General features: G+C 40.0%; 1 protein-coding gene across 1 annotated transcript in view; it reads left to right on the top strand.

Moving 5' to 3' along the window:
- Nucleotides 1-1803: 1803 nt before the first annotated feature.
- LOC140227052 (protein spinster homolog 1-like) overlaps nucleotides 1804-17798 on the top strand; it is a 38072-nt gene continuing 22077 nt past the window's right edge. The window contains exons 1-4 of the mRNA XM_072307485.1: nucleotides 1804-2349; nucleotides 6532-6740; nucleotides 8078-8229; nucleotides 13037-13103. Of these exons, the coding sequence (XP_072163586.1) occupies nucleotides 1902-2349; nucleotides 6532-6740; nucleotides 8078-8229; nucleotides 13037-13103 (876 nt within the window). The 5' untranslated portion in view covers nucleotides 1804-1901. The remainder of the gene's footprint in view (nucleotides 2350-6531; nucleotides 6741-8077; nucleotides 8230-13036; nucleotides 13104-17798) is intronic.

The following is a 17798-nucleotide window of genomic DNA, read 5'->3' as shown; positions in this document are numbered from 1 at the left end:
GTGATAGAGTCTACTGTATACCAGTAGTCAGTACTGCATCAATTGCCGAAGGTTAAGCTGAAACTATTGATATATCCACCTTGGGACCTGACAGGATCAAACACAAAGACATATCTATTTATTATTAACAACATGAAGAAACCTATTGCCTGAATCTAACAGAAGTATTAAAAAAAAACGAAAAAAAAAAAAAACAGCACCAAGGTTCGACCTCTCATGCCAAAATTCGACTGCATGCAAGGGCATAGTTTACATAAGTAGCCGGAGGTCAAATTTTGGATGGCATTACGGTCAAATTATGGGCAACTTGTTTTAGCTATCTGATGATGTGACAGACTACAATAATCCAAGGCCAGGACAGGAGGGAAAGCTGAACATCAATGGAATGCTGACGAAATAGTAATTTAGAACCCCATCAATATACCTAACGACACGTGTTACACTGTCACTGTACCACACTACACTACCACTCCCAAGAGTTGTGATTGAATTTATTCTATACTAAATACTTTTAGTAAAATTTATCCCAGTGCAGTAAATATAAATTAACTGGTGTTAATGTTAATGTTCATTGTTAATGTTCATGTTTGCTGTTGGGCACCGTCTTGAGTTAGTTTAAAGACGCCCACAAAACCATCGCGTGGCCATGGGCCTATGGCCATGTTTTGAATTTACACATCATTTTTTCTTTTATGAAAAAAAAACCAAAACAAACTGACCCAACTAGAGAATACAGTACGGTCAGTAGGGCCTATGTTTAATAAACATGTCAATATTCAAAGCATAGTGACGTGATGTACCCGGTACATGCAACCATGAATACCACGTACTGTACTGCAAATGTAAATAGAATACGCACAATTGACGACACATACCGGTTATATACGTTAACATCGGACCTGGGGTACCTGGGAGGCACGACGACCACGGTTACTAGTTGTACGTTAACCAACCAACCCGGCCCGCGATGCACGAGTGGTGAGTAGCAGAAGTCTCCAGTGAGCTGAGAGTGAGTGCTAGGGCCAGGCCTATAGGTTAATTTCTACCTCTGCTAACCACAAAAACAAAAATGCCACTGATATTCCGTCATTCGTAATTAACAGATTAACTCCATAACCATTTCGCGACGCCTTGATGACAACTGAAAGGCTGATCTACAGCGAGTTGTTATGCTAGAACAGGCGTATAAACGGGTGACAGTTCGTCGTTCGTTCATTCACCATGCTGCTGCAGCTATAGCTGCATATAGCATGCGCGAAGGCTATAACACTAGGGCTGAGCTTGGGATCCATACATTCATGAAGTTTCGCGCGTGAGGGAAAACATATGAAACACAACCTCGTTCGAAAGGTTTTTTGTAGGATGTGTACTTACTGCAGAAAAATATGGTTAAAAAATCATAGCATTTATTCATATTATGAACCGTATATGAATAATTATTATCCTTGAATTTAATGACTTTATTCAAACCATTGTATTGTATGATACGTTGTGTGCTGAATAGCAGTGAAGTGTATTACATCCATCCTCGTACATCGTCCGCTGCAATGTACGTATGCAAGACACCGAACTAAAAAACTAGTTCGGTGATGCTAGCAAGAAGGTGTGCCTGTGCTGCCTGTCCACGCGCGGTATGCAATACACGAATACAGTACTACTAGAGTACGTCTCACGAGCTTATGCGTTCGCACAGACAGTGCAGTGCATGTGTGGCGTGGAGCGAGCAAGCCAATGGCACGTGAATGCAATGCGCAGTACAGTACGATACGGCTATCGAAGAAATGTTATTCAATGAACGGGACCGACCGTCGACCAAAACAAAAGCAAAACGCTACTGTGTTCCTCGCGACTCGTGACTTCCTAGCTTTCCGGTTGGACTTTGATCATAGCTTTGAGACTCGATGATCACCCCATCTAAAGCTTCAGACGAAGGTTCTGACATTATTCAGCCGTCGGCACGCCGTGGAGACTCTGTCGAAATGGCGACGACTACCAGTTGGGTTGGGGATGTGCGTGATAAGAAACCTCTTCTTGAAGACGAGGACGGCAATGAAGACGCTGATGAAGAGGCAGCTGTTCGGGAATACGCGGACCGGTCGACATCGGGACAGCTTGTTAATGTAGGACACGTTCAAGTGAATGGCGCAACTGGGAACATTGTGCGACCTGAACATGAAGGAGGCTCAGTGACAGGTCGTGATGCTTATGACACTAGGAACTCAACAGATGAGCAAGATCAAGAATCCTCCGACGACCACGATGACAGACCAAAATGCTCGGCCTATGTCACTGTGATCGTTCTGTTTTGTGTGAATTTGCTCAATTACTCAGATAGATACACAATAGCAGGTGTGATTCTTTAACCTTCTGCAGACCTGATCATAAAGTAACGACTAACGATGTGTAACGTATCATGGCCATGCCCCCATGGGTTAACGTATAATAATAATCATATCGGGGCCTGTTTCATAAACAGTAAAGAGTTACGATTGGTATCATCCTCGATATATTGAGTTTAATTTGTTGAATTGAGCGTAAAATGAAAATTCAGTATTGAGCGCAAGTCCTGTGTCATATTGGAAAGGACACTTACATTGTACATTTGATTTCAAGAAAAATCAATTGTAACTTAGAAGATTGGACATTACTTGCAATCAGTCGCAAAGTTGTTTATGATGGGCATTACTTGCAATCAGTTGCAAAGTTGTTTATGAAACGCAATTTGAGATTGATTGCAACGTACACTCAATCTTTAGACAAACTTTCTAGTATGAAACCGGCCCCAGATTGAACTAACTCTTTGATCTGTCAATGTAGACCTAGCTAGATCAAGCTGCCCTTCATACGACCATATTTAGATCTAAGTAATTTTAATTCTGTCCAAAATGTGACCGCTGGCTATCTACATGTATGTTTTTGCATGCAGTCAAATTTTGGACGGGAGGTTGAACCTTGGTGTGGGATTTTTAAATTTACCAATCTACTGAGTCGTTGATGCCTTGGTATGTGTAAACACATTAGGCAGTGTTTAAAGATAATAAAAAGTTTTGGAACCTCAAAAGCTTCCCTGAATTTCCTTGTCTTGGTTTGTGTTTCAGGTTAAAGTACGTTGTCTGTGAGAATTACTCGCCCCACAGTGCTCTCATGTCTTAGTAATCATGCAATAATGGTTTCGTACCAGAGCCGACGCTGTACAGCGTCGATAAATATTGTACGAAACCACTGACTGCGACCAGCAGCGTGCAGCCCATTGTACGCGTAGCTAACTGCGACCAGCAGCCCCATACGCATAGCGTAATGGGGCTTCGCATTGTAGCATTCAGGATCATGACAGAATTAGTATCGCGGGTAAATGTCAACTTAAAATCCAAAAATTTCTTCGATTTGAAGACTTACTAATTAAGTTGAAGTATTGAAAACAGGCTTCGAACATCGTTTGGTTCTGCCAATAGTCCCTTTCTGTTCGAATTGATGACTGAATGTGACTCGGTCGAGAGGACCTTGGGAGAGCTACATACACTGGATACCATGGCCAGCGCATGCGCACACAAACATCTTATCCGTTCATGGATTTGAAATCTGTGTGCATGTGATGTGTTCGCATGCAGTGGCCTTAGTATTCAGTGTACTGTATGTAGCTCTCCTAAGGTCCTGTCGACCGAGTCACATTCAGTCATCAATTCGAACAGAAAGGGACTATAGGCAGAACCAAACGTTGCCCGAAGCCTGTTTTCAATACTTCAACTTAATTGGTAAGTCTTCAAATTGACAAATTTATGGGATTTTAAGTTGACATTTACCGTACGATACTAAATCTGTCATGATCCTGAATGCTACAATGCGAAGCCCGATTACGCTATGCGTATGGGACTGCTGGTCGCTATGCGTATGGGGCTGCTGATCGCAGTTAATTGCATGATTACTAAGACATGAGAGCACTTTGGGGCGAGTAAGTCTCACAGTGTTAGTTATATGAAAGGTACTTTAACCTGAAACACAAACTAAGACAAGGAAATTCAAGGACACTTTTGAGGTACCAAAACTTTTTATTATCTTTAAGAGATGAAGCTCCAACTGGCTGTACTCATATATTGTAGGCTACCGGTAATGAATATTCAAACGGTTGTCAGTTTTCTGTTGATGTACAACTTAGGAATTCCACAGGTGCATTTGCACCTTTGATGATCGATGTTCAATGCTACCATCTTAAAGGGATGGTACAGTATTGTTGGAGATGAGAATTGGGCTTTTAACTTTTTGTGAGATATCAAGAAAACTCTTATGATATAGTACAGAGCATACCATTTTAGGAGGAATTCAAAGTTTATTTGATGGAAAGCGGGTTTGGAATTATTGAAACATTCAAAAAACAAAGTAAAACAAAGAGATCGTAATAAAGTGTGGGTCCCACACTTTATTAGAATCGCTCTTTTTGGATATCTCAGCCATTTCAAAAGCAATTTTCATCAAATAAATGTTGAATTCCTCATAGAAGTACATGCTCTTTCATATTTTATAAGAGGTTTCTCATTATCTCACCAAAAAATGTTAGAAACCTGAAATTAGGTCTCAACCAAAACTATACGATCCCTTTAATGAGCAGTCTGAGGATTCATTTTGAATGTTAATATAAATGTTGCCTATAGATATTTTGCTTATTCATTTATTATGACCTATTTTTTAAGTTGGGATGGTGGAAAGTATTTTATTTATTTATTTATGCTTATTAATTTATTTGTTTGTTTTGTTTCAGTAGGGTAGCTCTTTCAGTGGCTACAAACATTGTTATTCTCAGAGGCCCTACACATACAATGATTTAACAACCATCACAGAGACATACAGTACATCTGTGCCACAGATCCAGTGTGGCACATGCTTCAAATATTTTTGAGTGGTGGCATCGAACATGGGTTCAAAGGAAATACATTTTGTAAGACAGTTGTAACTCCATTCTCTTGAATCTCGGTGGTATAATTGTGGTGGCTGTCCCAAAAGGAACTTTTTCCATTGTACATGGCCAATGAATGGTTCTCGATAAATGTTTGTAAACAAGCAATCTGAGGACCAAGTCTTGCCTAAATTCCTTTCTAACTTAAGTACCAGACAATGAAATGCCATGCCTAGGGTACACCTACACTACATTATTATACAGATGTAAGTATAAAAATAGTAAAGCCAGAAGGGCTCAACTGGTGGCTGACATACTGCTGCCAGAGTATAAAATGACTTGAACCAGGGACCATCCCCCATAGTCTTTTAGTCTGTGATGTTTTGTACTGAGCTTAGCCACAACAAGTCCTACATGTACAAATGTATTATATAAGTAGTGCTCATGTGTTTGCCGCTTGCTCTGGTAATGAGCCCTAAAACTTCATGATTTGCATTTGGCTTGTTCCCTTGCTTGGCCTGCACAAGTAATTGTATGAAAGGATTTACAGTCAACCTCACTGAAATCAAATTCAAAGAGACCACAGAAAGGCCTGTGACATCTGTGAACTTTAGTTTGACTTTCACTATTGAATTATAATGCACGTTTATGCTTATCCGGTGTACAGTTTTTTTCTTTGACTTTACCAGTAACCAATTTGTTGGCTTGTGCGAGGTTGACTTAAGAGAGGATGGCTGTATACATGTATTAGTTACCTAAACTTTGCCAAATCTTCCTCTGGTGGTATTCTAATGTTCCTGTTCTTTTCTGCTCAATTACAAATTACAAAGTACTGACATTTCTAGTACACGTCTATGCTTCCTCACCCATCAGTTAATACTTGATTGATCAGTCATTACATGCAATGTATACTTTCTTACAGTAGTAACAGAATGTAGGATGAGTGAAACTTTGAATGAAATTTGAAAGAGTGCCATGGCTGTTGTTTAGGCTAAATGTTGATAAATCATGATATTCAAATTCATATGTTGTACTGATTAGGCTCCATTTGTTAAATCATGATATACATGTATTCTGTGCTACAGTGCACTGATGTCTGTATGGCACTTAGCGGTATCTTATTAATTACATACAATGTTCACGTATCCAGCGACAAGACCTCGTATCTACAAAATGTCAAATGTTCAGGAGAGCCAAAAAACATGGCGGCCAAAGCACTATACCGAATGGGACAGCTGTTCCTTTGACGTGCCATGGTGGCTTCATTTTTGGGGTAAGACAGCTAGGATTCGGACAGGACATCACTTAACAGATTATTTGACCATAAATGCAAAAAAGTCATTTTCACCCAAATTGCAGATACAAGGTCTTGTCACCCCAACGACGATATGCTGTTCTTTCTCTTAGGTTCCATGGTATGTAACATACACATTTGCTTTTAAAGAATATGAATCTGCATAGATTTGCATGGAATTCAAGTAAATGTCAGTGCAACATTCAAGTATGAATATTGAAGACTTGTTCAAGGGCTTGAGGCTTGCCATGTAAATTAATTTATGAAATTATAGCTTTATTATAAAGACTTTGGTGCTACAACCAGAGTTTTCATGCATTGTTTTACTCTTTTTCTCTTGCCCAATTAGCCAATCTGCCCGCCATCCAACAATATTTCAACATTGAAGACAATAACAGCGCAGCTGGTCTTCTGCAGACCATCTTCATAGTTGGGTACATGCTCACCTCGCCAATATTTGGTTACCTGGGTGACCGGTACTCTAGGAAGATGGTGGTATCCTTTGGTATTCTCTTCTGGTCAGCTACTACCCTGGCAGGGTCGTTTATTCCCTCAGATGTGAGTTTTAGGCTCCATTTGTTTTTGCAAGCAATGCTATTTTTTTTCTTTTTATTGTTAAACCCTTTTTTTATTCACGCCCCTTTGATAGCTGTAACTAAGCAAGCCATCAGTGTATACTTAATTTCCCTAAATACTCAACTCTAAAGCATAACATCCCACTCAGGTGTGGCAGTGCCACAGGTCCACATGAAAACCATTGTGATGTATTAGGGAAAAAAGATTACAGTATGTCTCCCAAAAAATTACAATCAGATTTTCGCATTGATAATACCCAATATGATTAAACTGTGTAAATGCTACTTCAGGGTCTTGAAATATAACATCTTAGCTCTATTTTGCAGAAAACCCCATTCAGTTTGGTTAAGCAGTCACAGAGAAATGTGGATTGTTGTAAAGCATATCATGAGTCTTATTCTTCCAAGTTTAGCACTTCGATGTTCTTGTGTGTGAATACAACAGACAGAACTTGGAGGGAAGAGATTCCCGACATCCTCTACAAAATTCCTCATTTCTCTTTGACCACTGAAGCAAATCGAATGGGGTTTTCTGTAAGATGTGGGCAATGAGTTATGGTTTCATACCCTGAATTTGTATTTAGATTGATTCACTATTTGTAAAGATATCATTGCGGAGGGTCCCGTTGTATTTTTGTTGTTGACATATGGTATAATCCCATTTCATAGGGAAGTACCTGTAGTTTCAAGATACACAATGCAATACTGATCAATGACAAAAATAAGTGACAATATTTTTTGATCAGTGAGTAATGCACATTAAGGTATGATTTACTGACCAAGTTACCCAGATTACCAGGTATGCTTGGTAATGTAATTTTGCTTTCAAAGAAATATGATATGGTGAAGACCAATATTGTCAGTGTTTTTAATCCAAAAAAAAAATAAAAAAAAATTCTATCTTTGATGTAATCATTCACATGGTGTTGAAAGAAGTGAAGATCTTTGCTTTCAATGATTTTAAAAATCTATGGTTGACCTTTAAAAAGTAGCATCATCTACTCTCACAAACAAATCAAGCAGAACATAATATCGAAAGGGAGTAGCCAGTTTATTAATAATTCAGACTTTAATTCAGTCTATAAAGGCATAACTTGCATTTCTAACATTTCTTCATTCTTAACAACAATAATGAATGACAGTCATGTAAATTAGAGGATTCATTTAAAGTATGTTGTTGGATTGGGAAAAAAAGCAAAAAGCAGAACAAATGTCCTCTTCTATTTTGTATTATTACCTGCTCAATGTGCATTTGTACAGAATGAATATCGCATCATGTGAACACTAAAATCTCTTTCCTCCGCCCCCTTTCCTACCCAGCTCTTCTGGCTGTTTCTTCTACTCCGTGGCCTGGTCGGGGTTGGTGAGGCCAGCTATGTCACCATCGCTGCCACGCTGATCGGGGATCTCTTTACGGGCAACAGGAGGACTCGCATGCTGATGGTCTTCTACTTTGCCATCCCAGTCGGGAGGTGAGTAACGTGATTCCTTTACCGTATATACGCCATATATTTAGGGAGTCTAAATTTTTGCGAATCGGGACTTCCCGACGATTTTGTGAGTGGTTAGATTCGCGATCTTGGAGTACAGTACTGAATGGAGAAATATTGATGTGCATGTCAGATTCATATCGGGATCAGATTCAATATTTTCTTGTGTCTTTCAATTCGGGAATACCACCTGACTAGCGAAATTCATGAAAATAAAAACCTCACGAAATATTTGGCGTATACATTACTCTGCTGAATAGCAGCAGTGAAAACTACAAATGTATGTTTCAGTCGTTGCTGCCACCATTTTGAAATGGAGTTTGGGGGGAGAGTGAGCAGGTACTTGCTAAGGGGGGTATGTGAATAATGTCACAATTTTTCTCTTGCCCACATGCTTCACTTGTACTAACACTTCAGCCCTGCTAGTCTAGGCAGGGATGAATGCAACACAAGTGCAGCTTTAAACTAAGAGTGTTGTCTACATTACATTGTAGATGTCGCATCACATTTATAACAAGGTTGGTGAGGTGGCTCAGTTGGTAGTGTGTCTGTCTCGCAGTCGAATGGATGCAGGTTCGAGTCCCACTGAGTCTACTGTATGTAAGAGGCAAGAGCAATCTGTCTTTCGGATAGGACATTAAATAAAGTCCCTTGTGCGAGAGAGTCACAACTCATGCTTGTAGAAGATCCCACTTCTTTTCCTTGCAAAGACAAGCATACTTTTATAAACCCAGTGTATTAATCAACCCCATATATCTACACCAGAAAAAACAGGTGAATGGTGTTGACCCCTGTGATTTGCCCCAGGTGACTACTAGTCAGCAAATGATATCAACCCGGCGCTAGTGCAATACAATGAAGAAGGAGAATTATAACTACCAGCAAGTATGCTGGCAGGAAATGGCAGCGTTTGCAGGGATGCCAAGTTATAAAAATTTGTATGAGTGAGATTTTCATGACTCGGCATCGCTCGGCATCTCGACGCACAAATGTGCGCGCGAGTGAGGGTCTGGGAGGGGTTTTTCCCCCTGTGGCCTCCCATGGTAGGGAGCTTTTTCAATTTTTAGCTCTTAATGGTGCGATCGGGTGCATACTTAAGTGACCATTTTTACTTATTTTGAAAGACAAAGGGGATATATACCTTCAATTGCAACTATCACTTTAATCTTTTGAGCTGTGCTCATTATTATAGGCCCAAGTTGCAGACTTCGCCCGATGCGTGAGAAAAATGGATGCCATGTGTGAGATCGTGAGACGGCCCCTAAATGCAACTCAAGCTACATATTGTCAAAAATATCTTTGCTTGCCGACAGTGCCTCTTGGATTTGAGGTTCCATGATTGTTTTTTGTTTGTGTGTTCTTGAGAGGGGGTATTTGTTTTTGTTTGTTCTTTGAGATCATTTCAGTAATCATGCACCCCTTCTTTGTAGTTAGTGAGAAAAGTTAGTTGGTAATAAAGCTCATGATTCAGGTCATTGCCTACCTGCAATGTACAGTACAAGACCTACACATACTTTGTATTGCAGGAGTTGCATTCCATAGACATACACATGTATGCATGCAGTTCACTTGTCGGAACAGCATGCACAGTATGATATTTCCATCTAGCATGAAACACAACCTGGTAATTACTTTGGACTGCAAAATCAGATACAAAGTTATCAGATTGCATTGATCACATGATCCCATGGAATCACATGACCTGATAATGTGACTGACTTTGGTTGTTGTAGTTTGAGGCAAAATACGACAGTGTGCTGGTACCGGGGAAACTTCCATTAAACCTGTCTGATTGTGAAGTGTTACAGAATTGTTTCTTCTTTTTTTTTTTTTCTGATACATGAATAGTTGTATGAGACAATGAATATTGTATTAAATGAGAAAGTCTATATTACAGTGTGTCCTTTTTCAATTGGTGAATGTAATCATTGCATTTCAGTTTGTTCTATTCATGTGCAATGTAGATTTTCCAATATTTTTTTTTTCCTTCCAATTCTTAGGGACCTAATGTTTGATGGAGAAGAGTCATAGAAACTAGAGTTACTTGGACATATCACATATAAATATAGTGTGATGCAAGTATAATGGCTACTTGATGGAGGCCCTAATAGCTGTGTTTCTACAGTGTATATGATGATACCATATGCCATGGCTTGGTTTGTTCAAAATCCAAATTGTGTTTTGTGGTTTAAGTGGGAGAGTCCGAAGCACTCAAAATTTTCTCTGTTGAAAGCAGAAGTAGAGTCACGAGATAATGTAATAGATCCGACATGATCAAAGTAATGGCACTGTTTCACTTACAATGTACATTGTGCAGCAAGAAGAATCACATCATTAAATTGTATTTACTTGCACTGTAGTAGACCAGGAAAGTGAAAAGAAGAGCATTACCCCAACGAGACTCAACTGCACATATCAATTACGTGCCAGTACAGTACTCTCCACTTAATTAGGTAAAGCTTGTAAAATTGGCTTACAAAGTGAAAAACAGTTCTGATGCGTGTTTCATTTACCGGATAATTGTGTAGGCATTCCAAAATAAATGGGTAGGAATTTTCAAGATTAACCTGATCTCTTTCCATGATGGTTTCCAGCAGAAATCCATTAAAATTTGTCTTTTAATAATATGAACTGAAGAAACTGAGGTGGTGAAAATGAATAGAGAGCTTGAAGTTGATGTTTTAGCATGTTAAATGTGCAGTGTATGACTGATTTGCTGTACAGCTGTATGACTGGTACAAGTAGATGCCTCTTTGCATGCCATACTCAATGAACCCGTGCACAGCATCACACACACACACACACAGACACACAGACACACACACAGTGACACACACATACACACACACACAGTGACACACATTAACCCGTTGAGGACGGGTTTGATTTTGCTATAACATGCATTTCCCATAAGCATCTGCCTGAGTATACTTGGGACTCATCCTCAACGGGTTAATCACTATATACAATGCCTATTAAAGGGCTGTGGCCAGCTCTCGAGAAAAACGAAGAATAAGCTACAATTTGTAACTCCATCAAGAATTGGTTTAATTGAATTTGATTGAAAACAAAGTTAAGGTCCCTGTGAAATACACAAAGACACAGGAGAGTGCACAGCATTTGGCTGCATATGCACATACAACATCTTGTATCAAAAAGAACTTTTCAAAATGACATTGACTGGGGCTGTTGTGTAACTTTGGATGAGCTGTGTCTTTCCCCGCGTTCACATTGGTCCCCGCGATGCGAGGAAAGTCCCACACTGCGGGACTTTCTCCTCCAAAACCATAATGTGAATGCTTGCTGAGACTTGTCCCCTCGTCCCCGCAAAGCAAGTCGGGTACGGGGACAAGATTTGGAGGTGAGAGTGACCTTGGGGTGCAATTGATAGCGTCCAGCTGTTGTCATCAAATGTGCGCATGCGCTTTGCCTGGATTCAAGTGGCAGAGCTCGCTCCAAGCCCCAAAATGCCCCCACAGCTCCATGACAGATGAGATACCAGTGTGAATGGTCAGTCGTAAAAAAGATAAGATCTCTTGTGGCTGTCCCCCGCATCGCGCATCGCGGGGACCAATGTGAACGCGGGGTTTGACATACCATAACTGTGTTTGTGTTTCTGATGTAGAGAGGTGTGTGATTAGTATGTGGTATCTGCTTTGTGAACGAATTAACATGTTTTCTGGCTTATCGGGTAAAAAATGCTCTGCCAGACATCCGATTAAGCCATGTGAAAATGGGTCTACTTTATGGTCCTAAAAATATATCCATATGACAGGTATTGCAGTTTGAACAGTGCCTTGCAAGAAACTGCCAAATCATCAGCTATTATAAAACACTTCGCGAAACTTACGGAAGTTTAAGGCTCATGTTAGTGTGTACTAGTGTCTAGGTCATTTTTTACTGGATCATATTGACATCAGTATTAATCTTTTCATTGTCAGTGAAGATTACTGTAAACAGTCTTGTTATAGGAATTGAGCATCTTGCTGATGTGCTTAGGGTGTGACATTAGAAGAGACATTCTGGTTCGCTGATCAATGCAAACCCTGTATCTGTGGATGAGTGCCACTACACGCTTTTTACCCAGTATCTACTGCAACATGTGGAAATTTTTGTGTGCATGATTGCTAAGAATTAAGATTAAAAAATATTGTGGGACCAACATTTTGACAATCATGTGCAAATATCACAACAAAGCCAGGAATTCAGTAGGTAGAATCCTGCAATGTGTTTTCAAATGCTCATCTCGACATCAGAAGTCTTTTTAGAAAGAAGGCCTAGGGCAAGCTTTTTGTGACCCCATTTGGTTTCTGATGGGTCACACATTCCACTCATGGACAGGAGTCTGTACCAACTGCGCACATTTTGCAAGGTGTCCCTTTACATAGATACATTTACTGATGTGCCGTTTACTGCTGATTACATACTGTAATGTGGAGACTTTGCACTGTTTCATATGAAAAATTTGTTCGGAGACCAAGTATTGCTTACAATTAGCTAGCAGTAACAATAACAACTTGATATACTTGATATGGGTGTGATGATGCAGTACAATCTTGAAACTGTATCAGGCTTCAACTCTAACTTCTGTTTTACATTAGACAGCAAGAAGTTCTCAAGGAAAAGATATGAATTTAATTACATGTGTGTTCAATACCTAGATACTAGATATGTTATTATTCTAATTCCACAATTGTACATGTTCATATGTTTAATTCATATAATAGTTCCTATAGTGTCTTTTGTAGAAATGAAACTATTCTTGTTCTTTTCTGACACCATTTTGCAGCGGATTTGGTTACATCTCTGGCAAGTTGATAGCAGAATTGGCCCACAATTGGAAATGGGCGCTCAGGGTAAGTCTTCCACCCCCTAGCGGTAATCATTTATATACACTAGTACAGTGAGGGGGAGGGACAGGGTCCATTAAAGTGATATGCACCTCTGTATTGAAAGTGACTTTGGTGTAAATGGAGCAATGTAAAACAACTTGAGTGGTATAAAAAGTTTCATGAAAATTGGATGTAAAATAAGAATGTTGTGGACTTTGAAAGTTTCACTGTTCCCCTCCCCCTTTTTTTTTTTGTTTTGTAAACAGTGATATAAATCACAACATATGCAAATTAGATGAGACAGAGGCATCATTGCTAAACAACTATTTTTAGATATAAACATAACCCTTTGAGATAAAAATCATGCTCGTTTCTGTTGGCATCAACCCCCCCCCCCCCCCCCCCGACAACGTTCGGTCTTCATCACTGAGCTGCTACCACTCTGAACAATGACTTGATGCAAAAGATGTGATTTGTTTCTAAAATTATTGACTTCCCTTCGCAGCAGGAGGTGTTGTGCAAATTTGTGTCTCCGCTGATTGAAGACAGTTTAGGTGATGACATCATCGCCATGATTAGATTGTGGCCTGTATCACTTTTAACTCTCTTTGATGTATATTTGATTCCATGTACTACAATGTGGTTGTGACTTGTATCTATTTGTATTGTTCTGCTCCTATGTCTTTGAGCCTACTTGAATGTGGAGAAGCGTTTTACTTTCATGACGGTGGAAGCATTGTGCTATTATTATATTGGGCAGGCTCGAGCGTGAACATATTTTTTCTTTTTTTCATCTCCTTGGTGTAACAGTTGCCGGGGTGGGGGGGGGGGGGGGGGGAGAAGATTGCTCGAGCTTTTAAAGGTAATAATGAATGTGCAAATGTCAGAAACATTAATGCAGCATCATCTGGGAAGTAAATCTATCACTGGCAACAGCTGCCTCCAGGAGGGGAAACATTTAAAAAAGAGGAAGTGTTAATCTATCATTTTGGTTCATGGTAGGTGCAAGAAGGCAGTATGGATATACTTGGTATAGTGCATTATGCATGTGTAGAGCAAGCGTTCCAAGGCCAGATGGGTAGAAATCAATCTACTTCCTGACTTGAATACAGACTGGAGATACTAGGTAGCATACTCTGTAAAACTTTATCCCTTGTAATGGTGCCAAAAATAAAAAAGACTAAATGTGCAGAATAAGTTACGGCATAGTAACTGTGGATGAATGACGTCACCAAAAAAAAAAAAAAAAAAGTCTTGCAAGAGAGCAGCCAAGTTCCCCAGACTTTGCAGGAGGCTTGCCAAAAATGTCAATATTTCTTCATGTCTGGATGAGAGATACCATATAAAAATCTCCCTGATTTTCAGAGATGCTGATTGTTACTTTTTGCAGTTTATCTTATACCTTTTTTTTTTTGGTCAAAAATACTGCATGTTTAAAGGAAAAATACTGTTTTTCCCAAATTGTACTACATATGAACTGTTTTTTTCAACAAAAATATGCCTTCTCAACACTCATCAGAATACGGCAATGCTACTACAAGGTTGGCATCTTGAGATTTTGTAATTATATTTGCCCATCCAAGGTTACGTGTAACACACAAGTTTCTCCATGACAGTGATTGCCCCGTGAGACTTCCTTGATTTGATAGATTAAATTTTGGCAGCCCTTCTACAGGAGCCAAAGGTCTCATTCTACACTGTATGTCAGCCTTGTCCCTGTGTGATTTAAAGTGTATCTGCACCCTGAAATTTATTTTTCTGACATTGTAGGTTGTTGTACTGGTAATATCCCTATCAAATATAAGAGTGCAAAGTTACTCACATACATTGTACAGAGATCCAAAGAGAAATAGAGCAATCTCTAAAATGCCAAAAATTACATGCGCCTTGATCTAAGAGTAGTCGCCTGGTGTAATTGACTGCATTCGATTGCGTAATTCGATCATTTTTTATGCGATCAGTGTACTACGATAGGCCTACTAGTGCTCTTAAACACGCAAACGCATGCAAATGTTCACGTACGCAGCTAGGTTGATGCTGCCTCGCTACGCCGCCGGGCCACCAGGCAGCCAGCCGTGGCAGCATCTACTCAATACGGATGCATATCCGGCTCGAGAGAGAGAGCCAGCGCGTGAGGCCATTGCGGCATGCATGCAGTGGACCGGCCCAGAGTCTATGCACAGACTCCCGAAGCTGTAGTCTCGTAGTACTACCTAGTAACTGTGCACTCTCGAAATAAAATTGCAAGATGCTCCGACGATGGAAAATGTGATACTGAACACAGTCCCGGTCATAAATTTTGATTCAGTACGCTTCTAACACATATTTTAAACAGGGTGGCCTTATTCGAGCCCCAGGCGAGGTGCGGGCACCTCACTACTGTTAGACGTCTGACGTTATAGTAACTATACACAGCCCAGTCGCTGTTGCACATCGTTCAATAGGGGTCTAACGTTAGACACCCAGATCTAATCATTGATAGGTCTAGTACCTAGGCCTAACCTTGTTACTTAATTAAGTACCAGGTGCTAGATCTACTAGACCTCTAGACCACAACAGAGTACATCTAACATTATAGTTAGACCTGACGTTATCTAGATCTTCATGGGTTAGTGACAGTTAGTGAGTGTTTCTGAAAAAAAAAAAGCCACCTTCGTTTAATACGACTAATTACTAATTTCGCGCCCTCTCTCCCCGCTGCACCATACCACCAGGTCCAGCAGTGTATTGATCCAGATCCAGATATGTAACTATTCTAGTGAATATCACTTAAAGTCTCAATTTCAAATTGTCATCATTCATCAATCATGAGTTACGGCTGTCCACCTCAGTAACTTTCTGTTGAGTTGACTCACAAGACAAACAGATTAATGAAAACTGAGGGAATAGCTTACAAATTCAGCCTGGATCTGGTGTTCTGAAGATGATGTTCTGTACAGTCCAATAAATGTCGACGATGTGTGATGGCGGAATGGCTGTCGAAAGTCTGCTGGCTTGAAGTGGTCTTCACACAACCTTGCGTTGTTTTACAAGCCGGTCCCGGTCCACTGTCATACCAGCAGAACAATATGCCGTTTCAAGTTTGTCATACCATTTTTGGAACAGCTCAGGGCATTTCCTCTGATCCGGAAATTTGAACGTCGAAAAGTTCGGGGTGGTGTTCCGGCAAAGCGGTGCAACGCAGATAAGAGGCATCTTAAACGTATTAAACCAAGAGTCGATCGAGTCGTGATCGCCAAACGCTAACTGGTTAGTTTTACCGCGCGCATCATCCGGTGGGCGGGCTGGCCAGTCCGGGCTAGCACTGCTACGATGCTGTCTAGTTCGGTACATGTCACGCTATAAGGCATTAAGGCACACGATACCGATAGACAGTATTTGATAATGCTGTGTGCAGACGGAGGCAAACGAAGGAAATGTGCACACACCGATGGTCGACGTGCGGCTAATATTTTCAGATTTGGCTACTATTGCAGCGCGCACTAGTGTGTGCTGATTTATTAAAATTAATATTTCACAATTTTGGGCATTTTTTGTGATGGGATATAGTTTTCTCTAGAGTTCTTAAAGGGAAGATAAACCCCAAGAGCAATGTGGATTGAGTGAAAGCAGCAACATTAGTGGAACACATCAGTGAAAGTTTGAAGAAAATCGGACAATCGATGCAAAAGTTATGAATTTTCTAAGTTTTGGTGTTGGAACCGCTGGACGAGGAGACTACTAGAGGTTATGACGTATGAGTGGACAACAATACCAAGAAAATATAAAGAAAATTCTACAAAAATCCATTTTTCACGAAAATTACAAATTCCATCAACTTGATATTGACATATGTTAGGGGTAGCAATTATTCCCCCTGCTTTCTGAAAGAGGTTGGTCCATTGCTCTTTCATAATTCTAGAAAAGTGAATTTTTGTTGAATTTCCTTTATATTTTCTTTGTATTGTTGCCCACTCATACGTCATATCCTCTAGTAGTCTCCTCATCCAGCGGTTTCAACACCAAAACTTTAAAAATTCATAACTTTTGCATCGATTGTCCGATTTTCCTCAAACTTTCACTGATGTGTTCTACTAATGTTGCTGCTTTCACTCAATCCACATTGCTTTTTGGGTTTACCTTCCCTTTAAGACATGCTCTCACTCCTCTCAAAAATAAATTTCAGGGTGCAGGTACACTTTAATCTGTCCCTTCAGTGACGACTGAAGAGAGGTTTCACTTTGTGCACTTGAAACCCTGCCCCTGTGATATAAAGTAGAGGTTAAAATGCACATTGCATTTCACTTTTCACCTTCAGAAAGGTATACTTGTCCTTACAATGGCCACAGGGCAAAAGTGAGAGCGAGAGAAAAGAGTAATTTTCTGTCAATGGGGTATCTGTAAGTCAGCAGGTCACTCCATGTATGCAATAGTCTCACCTTGAAACTCCTTGAGAAAGGCTGAGGTTGTGATCAATGTCAAATCTAAGAGCTCAGTGTGAGGGGAAGAAAGGTGTGCTTCTGTGTCTTGTCGATTGTTTGTCGCATTGTGTCTCTGAAAATAGCGTCAGAGAGTGATTAATAGCATAGTCTTGATAATACTTATCATGCCCTAGGTTGTAATGATAATGATTATCAATGATATTTTTTTATGATACTTACACTGAAATTGAAAGTCATAGAAAATATAGCAGAACAATGAAGTAGCAGTACTGATGTCATGACAGAGATCATAATAACG

The sequence above is a fragment of the Diadema setosum genome, chromosome 4 (assembly GCF_964275005.1).
Source record: "Diadema setosum chromosome 4, eeDiaSeto1, whole genome shotgun sequence".
NCBI classification, from domain to species: domain Eukaryota; kingdom Metazoa; phylum Echinodermata; class Echinoidea; order Diadematoida; family Diadematidae; genus Diadema; species Diadema setosum.
Note: the sequence above shows the minus strand (reverse complement) of the source record. Positions and strands in the feature narration are given on the sequence as shown.